Here is a 21361-nt window from a genome sequence, read left to right as displayed (position 1 = left end):
GGTTTCATATCATAATAATGAATTGCTTTAAAAATAGTTATAGGGTTAAATAGTTATTGTTTTAAATATAGTTATAGTTATAATATGTAGGGAGTTAAACAAAAAAATTAATCATACATTAACATATAATTTTTTTTATACCAAAATTCAGAAACTTAAATTCAAAACACGTTTATGTTACATATTTATTATATATTTTTTCTTTATATTTAATACAATCACATAAATTTTGAATATTTCGTCGAGTTATTTTCTATAATAATAATACATTAGTATGTACATGATAATTGTTGATCAATTGTGTAATTAATATTTAATTAATTCTGAAAAATTATAGGACACTGTATATAACACAATTATCTTTCTTATATTAATTTTCTTTCGTAGTATTCGAATGATGTTAAAAATATACAAACATTTTGCAGAAAAATTGATTTATATAATTTTAAGCAAATTTTTTTACATTATACAACACATAATAATTTAATATATGATAATCCACTTGCAAATGCTTGTTTTATAAAAGATATTTATATTTAAAATTTAAAACACTTAAAATCTATATTTCATACGCCACAAATTTAAATTTAAAAAATAATAATTAAAAAAATAAAAATTATACATCAAAATCCATACATCAATCGATACATCAATATGCACAGACTAAAATATAGTATATACAAAGTGTCTCGTAAAGCTTGTTCGCGCGTGCCTCGACACTTGCTTATAATTGCTATGTGACAATCGTCGCTGGCACACCTATTGCGCATATCCTACGATATAGTCTCGCAAAACGTGCGTTTATTCAAATTATTAATTAATATTTCAAAAATTATTACCAAAATTGTAAAATAGTAAAGAATCTTTCTGTTCAGTTTATTGCGTTCTACCCACTTACGAACGTTAGCACAATTTTACGAAACACTTTATATATCGATATGTGTGTTAAAAATTCATTAAGTGATATAAATCCATATATATTTAGATGATAAAATATATACACAATTATTCACATATAAATAAGGAATTGGTAAATCTACTTATTATGATATTGATGCTACGAAGTCACATAAATATTCAAGAAATATAGAAAAAAATTATTTAGTAAAAACGTTTGAATGCGCGTACATTATATCTGTTTTTGTAAATAATGTATAAACTAAATATAATGATAGTTATTAAATTATAGGACGTGCTAAGATTTGATTTTATGCAGAATTTTAGATTTAGTTATTGGAATCTGTGAATGACGAAAGTAACATCAATGACTATACTAAATGTTTAAAACAATAACTGACAAAGTGGGAATGTATTATAAATGAAAATTCTTGCGAAGTAAAATCTAGGAGTCATTTGAAATGGCATCTAGCAAATCGTGAAAAAAAAAGTAATTCTTTTCATAATATTCGATTATAGTAAAAAACATTTTGTATTTCTGTTAAAATTTTTTCGTGTAAAAATTTTTGTGTTAAATTTTTAATATACCATTATGTTAATGTAACATATTATCTTTATGTTATTTTGATATTTTTGCGTTAAGTTAATATTCACCGTTTCTAAGAGTTAAAACACAATTAATATGTAAATGCACGAATTTTTGATGAAATATATTATATGTTAAAATGAACAGAAAAGTTGTGTTATTTTCTCTCTATAACAGTTTCCATATATTAAATCGACGTATCTCTTCTGTTATTTATCATAAAAATATAAGAATAATATTTTCTTTTAATTAAATTTAACATTATATATATGTTAATTTAACATAAACTTTATTTTCAGATAAAGTTTGTATTACACTTTTTTGTTAATTTTTAAACATATTACTTGTGTTATTTATTTACATATTTGCCTTCTGTTAAATTAACATTAAAATTAGAGAGGATAAATTGGGACATGTGAAATATGTCAAATTTAACACAAAATTTTTTACTATCATTCTTTTGTAATAATATTTTTTATATTCTATTATACATATGTTCGAGAAATTAGATATCACTCATATCAAAAAATTATTTATAAAACAGTAAAGGAACTATGAACACAATTGCGTTAAAAGATTTTTATTTCTCTTTTGGACTGTCTTCTGTAGACTTCTATCTGGATGGAAGAGATGGACATATTGTAATGATTTAAAGACGGCATATCGTGATACATGAAATAAAGTTTTAATGATTACATGAAAAGAAATGATAAAATATTACAATGTTTGGCTTACAATGAAAATTCTAAAATTATAATCAATTATTTAGAAACAAAAATATCAGGAATTTTATTTAAATCTTGATATAATGTATCTTATCTTCAATTTGAATCGATAGAGCGAGCTTATGCCTTAACTATTAATATTTTTCTTTCTGTCATTGAAAGGCATACTAAATATATGCTTACAAGATTATTAAGTAATTACGAAACAATAAGACACAGGTGACGACATTATTTAATAAAGATATACTACACATGGATGTAAAGATTTATTGTAATTAATTAATTAATTAATTAAACGAATTAATTATAAACATATTGTTTTATTTTTTATAAAAAAGTCAGTGAGATTGTAACATTAATTGTTATAATTAATAATGCATATTCTAAGAGACAATTGGACGAGGTAAATTTTAAATAAATCAAATTTCTATATCTTATTTAATATTTTTCTATAATTCGGTTCATAACTCTGTATTTATGACAGTGCAATTATTCTATACGAAATCATTTATTGATAATAATTATTTAAAAAATCCATTTTAGATAAAGAAATTTGTAAGAAAGAAGTTGAAATATTCAGTCATTCCCAATATAAAATAGACACGCCGGTCGGAGATCAAAAAACAGATAAATTATTTTCGATCTGTATTCAATAATTGAAAAAAAGTTTCTAAGATATTAAATATTTAAAAATTAAAAATACAGAATAAATGATTGTGATAATATTTATAAATGTATATACCTAATTATTCACTAATGTAATAAAAATATGAAAATTAATAATTGTTTAAATGTATTTTATCAATATAATATTAATTGTACAATATAATATTAAATATAATTAAATATAATACAATATAATATTGTATTTTATAATATTGTATAAAAATAATATATTGCATATTATATAAAAATATTACATTATATTACAATATAATTAATATTATAAATATTAATATATATATATATAATTATATATATATATATACATATATATATATATAATTATATATATATATATACATATATATATATATATATATAATAATATATATAATTATATATATTTTTAATGTTATATTAATGTTATATTAATGTTAACTTTAATGTTATATTTTAATGTTAAATTATATTACATTTTATATTGTATTACTTTTCTGTGTTACAAATTTAATACATAGATATTGATTATATATATACGTGTGTTTATTATACACAGATATGTACATACACACTGAAAAAAAAACTTGGTTGAAAAAGGCAAAAGTTGTTTTGCCCAACTAAATATATTGTCCGATACATTCAAATAAATATAACTAAAATATTCCGAAATAATTTGTTGATGTAAAAAAAGCTTAATCAAATCATCAAAATAGAGAGTTCAGTACAACGATGTACAGTTACTACAACAGAATATGTTTTTAGCAATATTCAACAAAATTTTTTTTTTAGCGTACAGGATGTTTTCATTATCTCGGTGCAGAGTAAAATCATAAATAGATTTCGTTAAACTGAACAGAAAAATTTTATACCAATTTAAAAAAAATACGTAAAATTTCAAAATATTAATTAAAAATGATCGGCCAATGCATGCAAGTATAAGCGCGATTATAACTCTTCAATTAATTTTCTCTCGCGAATAGTTTTTTAGAAAAATTGTCTTTATAAATAAAAGCTTTATATACGAGAAATAAAAAACATAAACTAGTTTATACTTATTGACTTCTGTCGATATGTAAGATATCCTACGCTACGTATAATCAAGACGTTATTTATATAATACTACGTACTTTCTATATACTGTCAGATATGCCGACAAAGCCATCAGTTCAGGATAGTCTTTTGAAGCGATAAGTTCGCGAATGAATGCTTTTGATTGTTTAAATCTGATATAAAACCTGGCTAATTCAACTAATAGGAAGGTAGTAATAGGACAATAAATATGTAATAAAATATTTATCTTTCTTTTTTTAAATGTGCATACAAAATTGTGTGGAGTAACAGGTAATGCTTTTATTTTACATAAGACAATTTCTTTATTTTTCTTTAATTTTCTTCGCCTTTATTCTTAAATTTTCTCAAATCGACTAACTCATTTTACTTAAATATTATTTTTATCTTTTGCACACATTACAGTTAATAGAAATGAAGACATTTACGTTTATACTGTAATAGCATGTTTCGCAATGTTCCATTTTGACATATGGAAAGTGTAAAATTTATAAGCTAAATTTTTTTGACATTATAAAATTATTGCGTAATTAATTTTATATTATTGTTATAAAATTATGTAAGCTATATAAAATATTATCTCATTATCTAAGTTATGAAGTTATCTATCTTAAAAACGTAATATCTCTGTTTTGTTTATAAAATATTTTTTATAATGTATGTCTAAGACCAGTAGGACATGTTAATTTGCATGTGTAACGAACAACAAATAATAAAAAATTAACATTTAATTCAAAAGATGAGTTATAAAAATATTAACATATACACATAATTGTTTTTAGAATTTTGTTCGTATGTTTAATACAATTCGCTACATTATCAAAATTTCAAATATTTGATGATATTTGATTTCCGTTCAGTGTTTGTATGTTTTTAATACATTTCTTACTTAAGGAACAGATTGATCTTGAAAATAACATGTTAGTAAACATATAGTCCATATCATGTATAAAATCGCATTGTTCAGAATATACCTTCATTTTTCATACATTTTAAAACTTATATTATATATATGTATATACATTAAAATATGTAATTGCACTAAGAGAAATCTTAAAGATAGCTAAATTGAGATAAATAAGAGTTATGTTTATTGTGCTCCTCTTACTGGAATTATCTAAATACATCCTTCATATCTCCTAATATTCAAATCCGAGTAAAAAATTTCATATGTCGTTTTTAATAATTAATAGTTAATAATTTTTATATTTATTATTTCCAATCATTCCTTTATTTATTAAACTGTATTATTTTAATTTTTTTTTAATTAATCATATTTTCTTATGAAGTGTTTAGTAAATTCTCTTGAACGTTTTTTCATACAAAAATCGATTTTATTGCATATTCTTTATAAATACTTTTGTTTATAATGAAGAAACGTTTTTTATAGATATTCGAGTGAAATTCAACATGACATTTTTAAAACTATTATTAAGTAATAGTATAATATACCTTGCCGTAGTGGCAACAGCGAATCCTATAGATGGTGAAGTATCAAAAATCAAAGGAATCGATGAAGGATCGAAAATCAATTCAAGCAATATAGATTATATATTTCCGATACATTATAACATAGAGTTAATGTTACTCAATAATTATCTCCGTAGCAGATGCATAATCACTTTAAATATTTCTTATGCGAAACAATACATAAGTTTTTATGCACCGAATTCAGTGAGTTTAATAGTATCGACATTAAAGAAGAATAATAATACGGTTTATAAAACAAACTCAATAAATTTGCTTAAAAACAATACTGTCCTGCTCGATTTCGGTGACGTCTTGTTGCGTGGAATGTATGATCTGTATATAGACTATGAAATCTCAATTAATATTGTAAGGGAATCTTTCGGAATTCCGTACACAGACGATAATGAAGATATAGAGTAAGTAGAAGAATATATGAAATATCAAAAACAAATTGTACATTTGTGTATTCTACGCTTACAGTTATCTAATTTTATTCATTATTTAATGTTTATCATTAAAATACGGCAGGTGGTTAATCGGAACAGGTATCTCAGCGAAAAGACAGCAAATATTTCCACATTGGGACAAGCCAGAATTAAAAATTACTTTTAATATTTCTATAATGCATCATCCAAGATACAAAGCTTTGTCAAATATGCCAATACGAGATATTGAATTGACGAACGATAAAATGATGTGGACATATTTTAACGAGACTCCTTCGATCTCCATAGATAATGTAACATTTCTGGTTTCCAGTTTTCATCAGAGCATTCTCTCGAAAAATAAAAGAATTCGTTTATCGATATGGTTTAGATCACCATTGGAACCGTATTTAGAATTTGCGAAAACTGTTATTTCTTCCACCAATGTATACATACATGGATGGAATATTTGGAGAAGACAACTTGCGGGGTTACCCTCTGTTTTATTTGAGAGCAAAATGGATCATGTCGTAATCCCGGATTTACAAAATAAAATCGAACAGACTTTTGGTTTCATTTTTTATCGGTAATATATATATAGTTAAAAATATATTTTAAAAACTATTAGATATATTTTAAAAACTATTTTAATTACATATTATATTATAATCTGTTTATATAAAAAATTATATTAATATCCAAAATTTTTTATACATATTATTATAATTATTTTTAGAGAAGCAGATATCACTTATAATGAAGAATTAGATTCTGTCGCATACAAAACGATAATTATGCGTTTAATTGCACGTAAGATAATACAAAAATATATTAAAAATCTGTTCAGCCCAACATATTTATGGCCTCATACATGGTTGAACGAAGGATTTAATATATTTTATCAAGCATACATTATCGACAAGGTTATTTTATTACTAGCTTTATAACTATTTGAATACGCAGTCAAATAATCAACAGTTTAGTAATGTAGATAATTGTTAAATATTTGTACAAATATTCTGTTTGTATTCTTAATTATAAGAAATGATAAGAATCCAACTCTCTAAAATTTCTAGAAATTCTAGAATTACGGTGAAAGTAATTTAATAAGAACTAAATATGTATATGTTTTGTATGAAAATTATCAGAGAACATTTACACTCCCGAACACACATACAAACTTTATTCTTAACAATAGCATATAATAAGCTAATTTTGATATATACTAAAAACTTTTTGATTATTTATGGTAAGTGATTTTAGGCTCTGCCAAATTCCCGGATGATGGATCTGTTTGTAGTACAAGTTCAACATGAATTACTCTATCTAAATACTTACGTTGTTATAAATTCTACTATAGAATATAATAGTTATCATGAAAATTATTTTCATTCTTCTCTTTCTCATAACAAAGGTATGCGTATAACATTGCATAATTAAACAATTAAATAATTATAAATTCCTGAATGTTAATTTCATATAAAATGGGAAAAATCATTTATAAACAAAAGACCCTGTTCGATTCTGACCGAAATTGAATTTTGAAGTTTGAAGAAATTTGCAGAAACTCTGGAAATAAATAATTTGTAGCAAATCAAAAGTCGCGTTAACCGCGATATCGTTTAATAAAGCCATTTCGTCGCTACAAGCGTTCGAATATCGAAATAAGGTGTTATTTCATTACTATTGAAGGAAAATAAGTAATGAATTATTGAATAGAATCACACACATTTGAATACTTTTATTAATACATAGATATTATTTACGTGGAAAATATGTACATAAATGTGTATATAGGGTATCCATAAATTTCTCATCTATTATATTTCGGAAACGATAAAAAAATTACGGGAGTTTAATTATTTTAAGAGGCTAGTATTTTAAAGCAAATAAGGAAGTTGTATCCTTGTTCTATCCGAAGGGGAAGACTTAGGGAAAACTTATATAACAACTATACTTTCAACTAATTATATTTGATCAATTATCAAATAGCATGTTATGGCGACGACAGCGGCGATACTGCTACACACACATTTTTCCATGTAAATATATTAGTAAAATGTATTAATAAAATAATCAACTGTGTATGACATTCTAATATATTATTTACTTTACTTCACATATTATTTACTTTTCCTTAATAGTATTGAAATAACGCTTTGTTTCGATATTTGAATATTTGTAGCAACAAAACCACTTCATCAAACTTATCACATTTATTTTGACACTTTTTAAATTTTTATTGTGTTTTCACGTAAACTATTTATTTCCAAAATTCAGCAAATTCAAACAAAATTCAAATTTCTTCGAATTTAAATTTCCATAAAAGAACCGTGCAAGGCCTATCATTTGTCAAATTTAATATATTTTTTTTAGTATTTTCTATAACGTAATAGTATCTAACTTTAAAATTAAATTATTATATAATTTTTGGATAATTTTATAATTTTTTTGAAATTATAACTATACATGTTTATCCAAAATTTCAAAAAATCATGATGAAATATAAAATTAACTGATTCCTTATTGTCTAATTTATTACTATTAACAAATTTTTAATCATTCACTATTTATCTATTATTACCAATTTTTTCATTGTATAAAAATGTATTTATCTATCTTTTATAGCTGCTTACTTAGATTTAATTACACAAACTTTGAGTATAATATATTTAATTTTATTAATTACATATATATTCACAAACCTTTATTGCGTATTGCAGTAAAGACATTTTAAATATAATTCTAAATTCTTTTTCTTTCAAACATTATAGGATCCATTCTGTGGCGCATGTTAATACGAATATTACCACTTGATATATTTTCAACGGAATTCATCAGACATTTGTATAATCAGTAAGTATAATGTATTATAATGTAACAATATACATCATAGAGGGAAAGGAAAAAAAATCAAAATATAAAATAAATTTAATAATATATTTCCAGTTTTTTAATGTTTAAAAAACATAGATATTTAAAAGCTTAAATTTATACTGCTATTTTATATTTATGAATTTTTGCTAAAATGGAATTATAACTTTTTTTAAAATATATATATATATATATATATATATATATATAAAATAAATATTCATAATTTCTAAATAATAATTAATTTAAATTGAATGATTTGGAGAGTGTAGAGATGTTTTACAAACACAGAATGTAAACATTTTAAAATCTTTATAATATAAAAATTAAAATTATTATTTATTCAGTCACAACAAATTTTGACATAATTACTAATAAATATATATTAATATATATTAATAAAAAAAGTATATATATGTATATATATATATATATATATATATATATATATATATATATATGTAGGGATGATTGTCTCCTACTCCGCCCTTGTTATAAACACACACACACACACACGCACGCACACACACACACACACACACACACACACACACACACACACACACACACATATACAGGGTGTCAATAAAGTCCCGGGACGGCTGAATATTTTCTCATGTAAGGTATTTTTGAAAAAGGTCAAGGTCATTTCTGAAGTAATTTTCAACGAGGAATTCAACGGTGACCTTCAATTTGACCTTGAGCTTGACCTTCAAGGTTATTTGAAGGTCAAAGTGTTTTTTTTTTAAATAGGAACCCCTATTTTTGATTGTATATTCTTATAGCTGACCTCGAGAGCTTTCCAAAACACTATAATAAAATATTTTTCCCTCAAGCATTTATCGAGTTATGATGCTTCAAATCATTTCTTAATTTTACATAAACCGTAAAATATCTTGTAAAATATTCACTTTTCGATTATTTTACCTTAATACTTTTATGTACAAAATAATGAGAGGAATCAATTGGCGTAAAGAAAACATATAGTTGTTTTTAAGAAAAAATATGTAATTTGCAATTAACAATTCCATATTTTTTCTTAAAAACAACTATATGTTTTCTTTACGCCAATTGATTCCTCTCATTATTTTGTACATAAAAGTATTAAGGTAAAATAATCGAAAAGTGAATATTTTACAAGATATTTTACGGTTTATGTAAAATTAAGAAATGATTTGAAGCATCATAACTCGATAAATGCTTGAGGGAAAAATATTTTATTATAGTGTTTTGGAAAGCTCTCGAGGTCAGCTATAAGAATATACAATCAAAAATAGGGGTTCCTATTTAAAAAAAACACTTTGACCTTCAAATAACCTTGAAGGTCAAGCTCAAGGTCAAATTGAAGGTCACCGTTGAATTCCTCATTGAAAATTACTTCAGAAATGACCTTGACCTTTTTCAAAAATACCTTACATGAGAAAATATTCAGCCGTCCCGGGACTTAATTGACACCCTGTATATTATATAAATTCTAATCTCTGCATGCATGCAACATCCACCTTCACTTCTGTAAAATTTACAACCTTTACATGTCACGCAGCCTTACATCGATCCCTTACATCGCCAATTAACACATGGCAAATACACGGCTTTCCCTACACAACGATCACTCGTCCCTCGGAGAATCTTTCCGAACATAAAAACTTTCTCCCGGAGCATGCTGAATCCTGATTTTCAAAGATTCATTCTGCATCCCGCGTTCGTAGAATTAATATCGAGCCTGAAGAGAATCTATCTCGCGCCTATTGATAGTTCACATCGCGCCTTCACACAGTCCACATGAAATCTTACACAGTATACAAGACATTCAAAACTATAGATTAAAATAAATTCGGAACTATTTAACTGAGAAGCGTTAACTTCTTATTTCCTGAGATAACTCCCGTATATATATATATATATATATATATATATATATATATATATATATATAGGGTGTTTCAGACCACCCCCATTTAAAAACTAGAGAAGTGGTTATTTCAAAAAAGTAAAAACATTTTCTTTATAAGTCGGATGCGCTCTATCGAATGATGATATTTTCAACTTCTGGTTCCGGCCGGAAATAAGCGATTCAGATCGAAAGTGCATTTTTTAAAATGATACATGGTATTTTTTATTGCAGATTCGGATTGTATACAAAAAAATATGAAACTTTTGTATCAAACATTTTTTCGAAAAATGTTATTTATGTTCTTCAAACAATCTTCAAAATGTGTGTTGGCGAAAATAACGTTTTTGCACTATCTGCTCTTGACATAACCCATAATTTTTTGACACACCTTTTTAGAAAACCCTGTATATACAATTACATTAAAATTCTATCTCTGTAGAAGTTACATTATAGATTAAAATACGATAATAAATTTTGTAAATTATGATTTTTTTCTTATTAGTTACTTATTAATTTTAGTATAATGTTAAAATTATGATGTTGTTAAAACTTATAGACTTATTGACCCTGAAGCAGCAACTGCCGATCATTTATGGAACGCTTTGAGATTTAAGATGAGTGAATTAAATATAATTAAGTATTTTAATATAAAAGATGCGATAAATTTGTGGATTATGCAGAGGTGTCCTTCCGTGTTGAAAGTGAAGCGAAATTATTCTACTAATCTTGTAAGCCTATCGGTACAATTACGCAACAAATTAGATAAGGAACAATATTATATTCCTATTAATTATGCTACGGAGTCAAATCCCAATTTTATCATAACTTGGACGAATATTTCGTTAACACCATGGTTATCAAAAATTGAATTCCATCTTGACCAAAATCAATGGATTATTTTCAATTTACAACAGGCTGGTAAATATTAAAAAATAAATTTACATCTAAATTTCCATATTGAATATTAAATTTATATTATGTGTAATATAATAGTAAATTTACAATTATGTTGTATATAATTTCAAGTATATATATTTCAATATATAAATACATATATTTGTACAATTATCATTATATATATATATATATATATATATATATATATATATATTATGTTAGTAGTCAAAGCCATTTTGCGTTTGCATTAAATTGTATATCCAAATTGTCAGAATTATTCAATTATTATATATATATATACATACATACATACATACATACATACATACATACATACATACATACATACATACATACATACATACATACATACATACATATATACATACATACATATATACATACATACATGCATATATATATATATATATATATATTGTATATATATATATATATATATATATATATAGAAAGCATATATAGTTATTTTTAATATATATAGAAAGCATATATAGTTATTTTTAATATATAGTTATTTTTAAGAAAAAATATGTAATTTTTAATTAGAAATTACGTATTTTTTCTTCGAAAAAATTCAAAACCACTATGTTTTTTCTTTACACCAATTGATTCCTCCCATTATTTTGTACATAAGAGTATTAAGGTAAGATAATCGAAAAATAAATATTTTACTAGATATTCTATGGTTTATGTAAAATTAAGAAATTATTTCAAGCCTCATAACTCAAAAAGTATTTAATCAAGAAATACTTTATTATAGTGTTTTGGAAAGCTCTCGAGAAAAGCTATAAGAACATAAGAATACGTAAAAATAGGGTGTTCCATTAAAAAAAATTAAGATGATCTTAAACTCTCCTTAATGCCTTTATCCATAAAAGTATCATTTGTATACGATGTTCCCCTCTGCGACAAATATCTCTTCATATAAAAATTTTTTCGTAGTTCTTCTTAACTTTAGCTAATATTCACATCGGTCACTTTATGTGAATCACCCTGTATATATGTATATGTATACATATATATACATATATATATATGTACGTATATATATATATATATATATATATATATATATACATGTGTGTGTGTGTGTGTGTGTGTGTGTGTGTGTGTGTGTGTGTGTGTGTGTGTGTATAATATATCATATATATCATACATGATATCAATTTCAATAAAAAATAATCATAAGATATTTTAAAACTCCTACATAATATAAGATATAACAAAAAATATTACAAAAAATATTGAAATTTTGACAATTTAAAATTTTCATTTCTTTCTGTAATATGTAGAATTGTTGATGTAGCCTTCATGTTAGATAATAAAAACGGAAGATGCAAACATCTCTAATATATTTAATTTCGTAATAATTTTAACATCACAAAATATGTTTAATCAATATAGTATGTATCACTTCAAAGTATTTAATAACCGACAAAAGTAATTTATTTTATAATAGGATACTATCGCGTCAATTATGATATTGTGAACTGGCGAAAAATTGCACAATATTTAAATTCACAAAAATATCGTAATATACATGTTCTCAATCGAGCGCAAATCATCAATGACGCGTTTCATTTTGCAATAGAGAAGGAACTTGAATTCTCCGTATTTTGGGAACTCGCTTCTTATTTGAGACAGGAAAGAGATTATATAGCATGGTATCCCATGCTCAAAGCATTTGAATTACTGTCGAACATCTTTCCATTCTTAAATTTTTATCCTGAATTTAAGGTATATATATATATAGATTTAATAACATTTTTTATAAAAAAAAATTATACATTACAACAATTATCTATTTTATAATACAACGATTTCATATCATAATAATGAATTGCTTTAAAAATAGTTATGTAGGGAGTTTATGTAGGGAGTTAAACAAAAAAATTAATCATACATTAATAATTTTTTTTATACCAAAATTCAGAAACTTAAATTCAAAAGAATTATGTTACATATTTGTTATATATTTTTTCTTTATATTTAATACAATCACATAAATTTTGAATATTTCATCTAGTTATTATTCTATAATAATAATACATTAGTATTTACATGATAATTGTTGATCAATTGTGTAATTAATATTTAATTAGTTCTGAAAAATTATAGGACACTGTATATAACACACTTATCTTTCTTATATTAATTTTCTTTCGTAGTATTCGAATGTTTATGATGTTAAAAATATACAAACATTTTGCAGAGAATTTGACTTATATAATTTTAAGAAAATTTTTTTACATTATACAACACATAATAATTTAATATATGATAATCCACTTGCAAATGCTTGTTTTATAAAAGAAATTGATATTTAAAGTTTAAAACACGTAAAATCTATATTTCATATGCCACAAATTTAAATTAAAAGAATAATAATTAAAAAAATAAAAATCATACATCAAAATCGATACATCAATCGATACATCAATATGCACAGACTAAAATATATATACAAAGTGTATCGTAAAGCTTGATCGCGCATGCCTCGACACTTGCTTTTAATTGCTATGTGACAATCGCCGCTGGCACACTTATTCCGCATATCCTACGATATAATCTCGCAAAACGTGTTTATTCACGCGTTTATTTACATTATTAATTAATATTTCAATAATTATTATCAAAATTGTAGAATAGTAAAGAATCATTCTGTTCAGTTTATTGCGTTCTATTCACTCACGAACGTTAGCACAATTTTATGAAACACTTTATATATCGATATGTGTGTTAAAAATTCATTAAGTGATATAAAATCCATACATATTTAGATGATAAAATATATACACAATTATTCACACATAAATAAGGAATTGGTAAATCTATTTATTATGATATTGATGCTACGAAGTCACATAAATATTCAAGAAATATGAAAAAAAATTATTTAGTAATCGATTGAATGCGTGTACATTATATCTGTTCTTGTAAATAATGAATAAACTAAATATAATGATAGTTATTAAATTTTAGGACATGCTAAGGTTTGATTTTATGCACAAACATAGAATTAGTAACTGGAATCTGTTTAACCAAAGTCACATCAACGATCGTACTAAATGTTTAAAACAAGAACTTGCAAAATGGAAATGTATTATGAATGATCATTCTTGCGAAGAAAGCTCTAAGCATCATTTGAAATGGCATCTAGCAAATCCTAAAAAAAACAAGTAATTCTTTTCATAATATTTTATTCTTTTTATAGAAATATTTTTTACATTCTGTATATGTTTAAGAAATTAGTTATCATTTATTTTAAAAATTATTCATAAAACACTAAAGAAACTATTAACACAATTTTGTTAAAAGATTCTTGTTTCTTCTTTGGACTGTCTTCTGTAGACTTTTGCCTGAATGGAAGAGGTGGACATATTGCAATGGCTTAAAAATGGCAGATCGTGATACATGGAATATAGTTTTTCATAATTACATAAAAGGAAATGATAAAATGTTTGAATGTTTGACTTATAGTAAAAATTCTGAAATTTTAATCAATTATTTAGAAATGATCACACATGCTGTAATAATTTCACAAATTTCAAAACCTTTGTATAATCAATTTCATCTTCAATCGATAGAGCGAGCTTATGCCTTAAATGCTAATATTTTCCTTTCTTTTCTTGAGAGGAATACTAAGTATATGCTTACAAATTTATTAAATAATTACATAATAATAAGACACAGGTAACGATATTATCTACTAAAGGTATACTACACGTAGACAAATATTTATTGTACGAATTAGTAATATTGTTTTATTCTTGATAGAAGAGTCAATGAGATTGTGATATTAATTGTTATAATTAACAATGCGTATTCTATGGAACAGTTGGGCGAGGTAAATTTTAAATAAATCAAATTTCTATATTTTATATAATATTTTTCTATAATTCTGTTCATAAGGATATTCTATATTTGTGACAGTGCAATTATTGAATATAGGAAATCGTTTATTGATAATAATTATTTAAAAAATCCATTTTAGATAAAAGAATTTGTAAGAAAGAAGTTGAAATATTCAGTCATTCCCAATATTGAATACAAGATAAAAATACGCTCGTCGGAGATCGAAAAACAAATAAATTATTTTCGATCTTTATTTAACAATTGAATAACTAAATCTTTAAGACATTAACTGTGTAGAAATTAAAAATACAGCATAAATGATTCTAATAATATTTATAAATGTATATACTTAATTATTCACTAATGTTAATAAAAGAATTAATAATTGTTTAATTGTATTTAATCAACATAATATTATAATTGCACAATATAATATTAAAAATATTGTTTGTATAATATTTTATAAAAATATTATATTGTATAATATCGTTTAAAAATATTATATTATTCAAATAACAATATAAACACAGGCTTATTTTAAGGACCAAACAAATAAGAAAACAATTATAGGCAAGAAAAAATTGTATATAACATTAAGCAAATACAAAGACGTTAATAATCGTTACTGATGTTAAAAAATTAAATTTGAAAATTACAAAATATAATAAAGACGCAAACGTTTCGATCCGCTTTGGATCATTTTCAATGCTTATAAATAAACGCTATAAATGTATACAAAAAAATTTGAAAATGTCAAACGACAGCAAGGTATAAGCGCAAACACAAGAGACTTTCTATCATAATAGCAGACAAAAAACTTTCTCTTAAAAGATGTTAACGCAAAAATTAGGAATGGAAAAATATGCAATTGGAAAGTATAAGGAGCAATGAGCCACCCGCGTATATTAAACGGTAAAGACGGACGCAGAAATACGCACATAGAGACAAGGAAGCCCCCAAGAAGCCGCAACAATAAAAGAATACTTTAATCCAACGGAAACGCCATCGCACAGTTGCGCAAAATTGCTCGTCATGCCTGATCTTCCAAATTCCTCGGATATAGTACAGATCTAAAAAAATCATGAGAAAAGAGGCAGAGTGAAAAGCACTGTCACATGCAAGCCATGCGCAGGAATAAAAACAAAAAATATAATTACGTACAGGTGGAGAAACCGTGATAGAACCGAAGAAAGCAAGCCAGAAAGAGAAAAAGAAGCAGGAGCAAAATTCGAGAAGCAAGAGAGAAAGGCTAGTGTGGAGCGTCATCAACAAAAAGTCACAAAAGATTGCGTGGCTGTGAGCAAAGTAATTTTCAGTCAAATGAAAAGGAGAAAGAAGGAAAGAAGAAGAAGGAGGGGGAGGGAAAGAGAACAGGAACGGAGTAAGAATGAGATCATGTAAGGTAGAATCACTCCGAAGAAAGTTTTTTATGTATCACTCCGAAGAAAATTTTTTTATGATGGGTAAATAGGCTTTGTCTAAATTATCAGTGTCGTTCTGAATATTCAAGCTATTGTTATGACGAGTAATGTGGATCATTTCTGACAAGTAAACCTACGGAAGTGTCACTTTCCGATTTTTCTGAAATTTGGATATGTTATAATACATGAAAAACTAAGGGACACGTATTTTTTTTTAGCTGCGGAAAAACATATTTAGGGGGTGAAACAACACCCCCAAAATAGGGGATAAAATGGAAAAATTTCACTCCCCCTCCAATATACCTAGGCCAATTTTCGTCTTCTATCAAAAGATACTTTCATACCAAAAATCATTAAAATCGCTTCACTGATCTCAAAGATATCGCAATTTTTCCATTTTATCCCCTATTTTGAGGGTGTCGTTTCACCCCCTAAATATGTTTTTCCGCAGCTAAAAAAAAATACGTGTCCCTTAGTTTTTCATGTATTATAACATATCCAAATTTCAGAAAAATCGGAAAGTGACACTTCCGTAGGTTTACTTGTGAGATGATCCGTCTTAGAAAGGAGGGATCTTCATCTAAGATCCTTACGTCATCCCAATTAAACTCGTGGCCAGCAAGTTTATGATCAGAAACCACAGAAACAATTTCAGATGGCCTATTAATATTTTATTTTGTAATTTTCAAATTTAATTTTTTTAACATCAGTAACGATTATTAACGTCTTTGTATTTGCTTAATGTTATATACAATTTTTTCTTGCCTATAATTGTTTTATTTGGTTGGTCCTTAAAATAAGCTTGTGTTTATATTGTTATTTGATTGTTATCTTTCGACCTTTACTTGTTAGTCTTTTTTATTTTTTATATTATATTATATTACAATATAATTCATATTATAAATATTATATATATTTTTAATATTATATTATATTACATATTATATTGTATTATTTTTTTATGTTACAAATTTAATACATAGATATTGATTGACGTGTGTTTATTATACGCAGATACGTACATATACAGGATGTTTCCAGTATCTCGGTGCAAAGTAAAACCATAAGTAGAGCTCGCTAAACTGAACTAAAAAATCCTATACCATTTTGCAAAAAATCACGTAAAATTTCGAGATATAAATTACAAAATATTTAGTTACAATGTGACGACCTTTTTCGCAGCGCGCTTCTAGTCCCGCGTATTGGTCGATCGTTTTTAATTAATGGTTTTACTTTATTGCGAGATACTGGAAACACCCTGTATATATTTGAAACATATAATACAATATTAATTATATAGAAAGCTCGACTCTAAGAGATGCTTCTTTTTTAAATAGAAGAAATTTCGCAGAAAATATGAAAGTTTTTTTAAGTATTGTTTTATTAGCAGCTTTATTGCATAGTAATAAGATCAGATAAATACATTTAAACTCTTCTGTGCATTCTTTTTTATCTCAGAATATATTAAAACATTGAAATATAAAAAAGCAAAAAATGATTTAATTTCTCTTTCACTCCTTTGCTCTCGCTCTCCCTTTTTCACTGGTTTCTGTATTGTAATAAATTAATAATCACGAATATGTTCCCATCCGAATCGCAATTCGTAACAACTGTATTATTGTGCATTATATTCGAATTAAATTTTACGGTAATACAAAAACACATGCAAATTGTCACGTTGAACACATTAAATTATTTATTTATATTGCGTTAATAAATTAAATAATATATTAATATTTATATTGTGCTAATATCTTAATCATATTATAATCGTTGCAAATCTATTCTTAAATATATTTAAGTTGAACTTATTTAACTTGTAAAAAATGCTTAAAAACATGCTGAACAAAATGGAAACAGAATTAAAGAATTAAAATCTCGAATTTGAAAAAATATTTAAATATTATAAACCTGTCACATTATTTAAATATGTTATTGAAGAAATGTTAATAGTGATCTATCTAAAAATGGTATCAAAAATATCTCGCGATATTTATTACTTGAAGAAAAATAGTTTACAGTTGTATCCCGCTTATATTGTAGTTACATTTTCCGTAATGCAGAAATTTCAGGCAAATCTCTCGAGGCTGCTTGACCGAATCATCAATATTCGAGTATCAATTTTCCATTTGCACTAATATCGACGATATACTCTGCTAGTAACTGCTCAGTATTTAAGTTCACGAAGCCAAACCCTCGAGGATAATCTTAATCGTCGAAACGATACAACGTTTTATCTGCTAATTCCGCACTGAACCCGCCTACAACGATCGAATCAGATTGACGTCGTTTAAGATTTATATCTGGCCATGAAAAAGATTTTTATATCGGACAACAGGGCCAATGCTTGGCCCGATAACCGATAGTACCGATGATTAGTCGATTCTTGGCATTCTATATTGGCCTATGCTTGGGGAATGATTGGGTGCCATTTACATAAGAAGACGCTACATTTTGCTACAGCGCCAATGCTTGGCTCCGCAATCGTTCTAAATTCGTTGTCGCACAGCATATCTCTTTTTTCATAGCAATTTTGCAGCAATCGCTCGAGTCCGAGTAAACGTTCGCATTTCACGCATCACAGTTATTACATAACATATATCTTGCCTGTAATTAAAATATTGTAAATATTGTAAATAGTGTAAATACTAAATTGAAACCTAACCTAATCAAACTGCCGTTTGGACAAAGTGACGACAATGTCGCAGAATTATTACAAACATAAAAAATTTCGAAAATTAAAAAAACTAAAAGACAATAGTAAATGTAATAAGATAGTTAATAAAAAAGTCGAGCACCGTAAGAAAGCTATTAGTAGCCAAGTATTGACATAATAGATTAGCCATTAATGGTAAAATATTGGCAAGATATGCATATTGACCATTAATGGCCCATCATTGGTTACTATGTTTGGCCGTACATTGTTATCCATTGCTGGACCGAAGTTACCGAATGGTAACCAGAGAAATACCTGGGCCAGTCATAGGCGCCATTATCGCAATATTAGTGACCAGTATTGGGCCAGAATAGGGCCGTTAGTAAAATCTTATATGGGTAACCGAGTATCTACGATATTAATATTTATTAAATAAACGAAGATTAAACGGATGAAATTGGGATGAATGGATACCGTTTGCGATGTTTACATATGTACATATGTTGAACATAATAGTGCTTCGTAAGAGAGGGATAATTTTAAATTTTGTACATATTAATTTCTGTTTTTCTTATTTTCTTTACTTTCTTAAATTGTTTGTGTGTGTGTGTGTGTGTGTGTGTGTGTGTGTGTGTGTGTGTGTGTGTGTGTGTGTGTGTGTGTGTGTGTGTGTGTGTGTGTGTGTGTGTGTGTGTGTGTGTGTGTGTGTGTGTGTGTGTGTGTGTGTGTGTGTGTGTGTGTGTGTGTGTGTGTGTGTGTGTGTGTGTGTGTGTGTGTGTGTGTGTGTGTGTGTGTGTGTGTGTGTGTGTGTGTGTGTGTGTGTGTGTGTGTGTGTGTGTGTGTGTGTGTGTGTGTGTGTGTGTGTGTGTGTGTGTGTGTGTGTGTGTGTGTGTGTGTGTGTGTGTGTGTGTGTGTGTGTGTGTGTGTGTGTGTGTGTGTGTGTGTGTGTGTGTGTGTGTGTGTGTGTGTGTGTGTGTGTGTGTGTGTGTGTGTGTGTGTGTGTGTGTGTGTGTGTGTGTGTGTGTGTGTGTGTGTGTGTGTGTGTGTGTGTGTGTGTGTGTGTGTGTGTGTGTGTGTGTGTGTGTGTGTGTGTGTGTGTGTGTGTGTGTGTGTGTGTGTGTGTGTGTGTGTGTGTGTGTGTGTGTGTGTGTGTGTGTGTGTGTGTGTGTGTGTGTGTGTGTGTGTGTGTGTGTGTGTGTGTGTGTGTGTGTGTGTGTGTGTGTGTGTGTGTGTGTGTGTGTGTGTGTGTGTGTGTGTGTGTGTGTGTGTGTGTGTGTGTGTGTGTGTGTGTGTGTGTGTGTAAAGAGTACTTTTATTGTGATGACATAATAATAACTTAAAAACATATATATAAAAAATATATAAAAAAGAATGTATAAAATAGGACAATAAACAAAAAAGAAAAATTAAAAAATAATAGCTTTTCCGCAGATATTTAAATAATTAAATAATTACTTATAAGCTTTTCTAGTATATATCTTTAGATGTTCATCAATTCTGCTGATATTTAGTAAGCAATAAATAATTAAAAAAAAATTAAGAAATTTCCTTATTTTTAGTTTTAAGGCACATGCAAATTTCCAAGTCCAGAAGGATTGAAATTTTTTTTATTTCGGCGTTCTGATTATAGTTCCGTTTGCATCCCGAAGAGTTCTCTCGATAAATATTAAAACCCGCAGCCGTAGAGTGAAGAGCGAAAAAGTTCTGGCCACTTTTAGTTACTCGCTCTTAAACTTTCAAAGTCCTGGGGTGTTGGAATTTTTTCCGAATTTCGGCGTTCTAATTATAGTTCCGTTTGCACCCCGAAGAGTTCTCTCGATTAGTATTAAGGCTCGAAGTCATAGAGTGAATAGCGTAAAAGTTCTGACCGTTTTTAGCGAAAGATTAGATGCCGATTTCAATATTAAAA

General features: G+C 26.5%; 1 protein-coding gene across 1 annotated transcript; it reads left to right on the top strand.

Moving 5' to 3' along the window:
* Positions 1-4127: 4127 nt before the first annotated feature.
* On the top strand, positions 4128-16449 carry LOC112639605 (aminopeptidase N-like). Its single transcript, XM_025414161.1, has 12 exons — positions 4128-4212; positions 5330-5825; positions 5938-6420; positions 6571-6757; positions 7098-7248; positions 8609-8690; positions 11159-11520; positions 12980-13257; positions 14503-14699; positions 14872-15165; positions 15298-15367; positions 16318-16449. The coding sequence occupies exons 2-12, from the start codon at positions 5350-5352 to the stop codon at positions 16447-16449; spliced, it is 2712 nt and encodes a 903-aa protein (XP_025269946.1). The 5' UTR covers positions 4128-4212; positions 5330-5349.
* The last annotated feature ends 4912 nt before the right edge of the window (positions 16450-21361 follow it).

Source organism: Camponotus floridanus, unplaced genomic scaffold (genome assembly GCF_003227725.1).
Source record: "Camponotus floridanus strain SB8 unplaced genomic scaffold, Cflo_v7.5 scaffold79, whole genome shotgun sequence".
NCBI classification, from domain to species: Eukaryota; Metazoa; Arthropoda; class Insecta; order Hymenoptera; family Formicidae; genus Camponotus; species Camponotus floridanus.
Note: the sequence above shows the minus strand (reverse complement) of the source record. Positions and strands in the feature narration are given on the sequence as shown.

Bases quoted from the DNA above. Each gene is read 5' to 3' on its own strand.
- LOC112639605 (XM_025414161.1), top strand. From the start codon at position 5,350: ATGACATTTTTAAAACTATTATTAAGTAATAGTATAATATACCTTGCC. The intron at 5,826-5,937 runs GTAAGTAGAAGA...AAAATACGGCAG, and splicing joins GACGATAATGAAGATATAGA to GTGGTTAATCGGAACAGGTA. The intron at 13,258-14,502 runs GTATATATATAT...ATTAAATTTTAG, and splicing joins ATTTTTATCCTGAATTTAAG to GACATGCTAAGGTTTGATTT.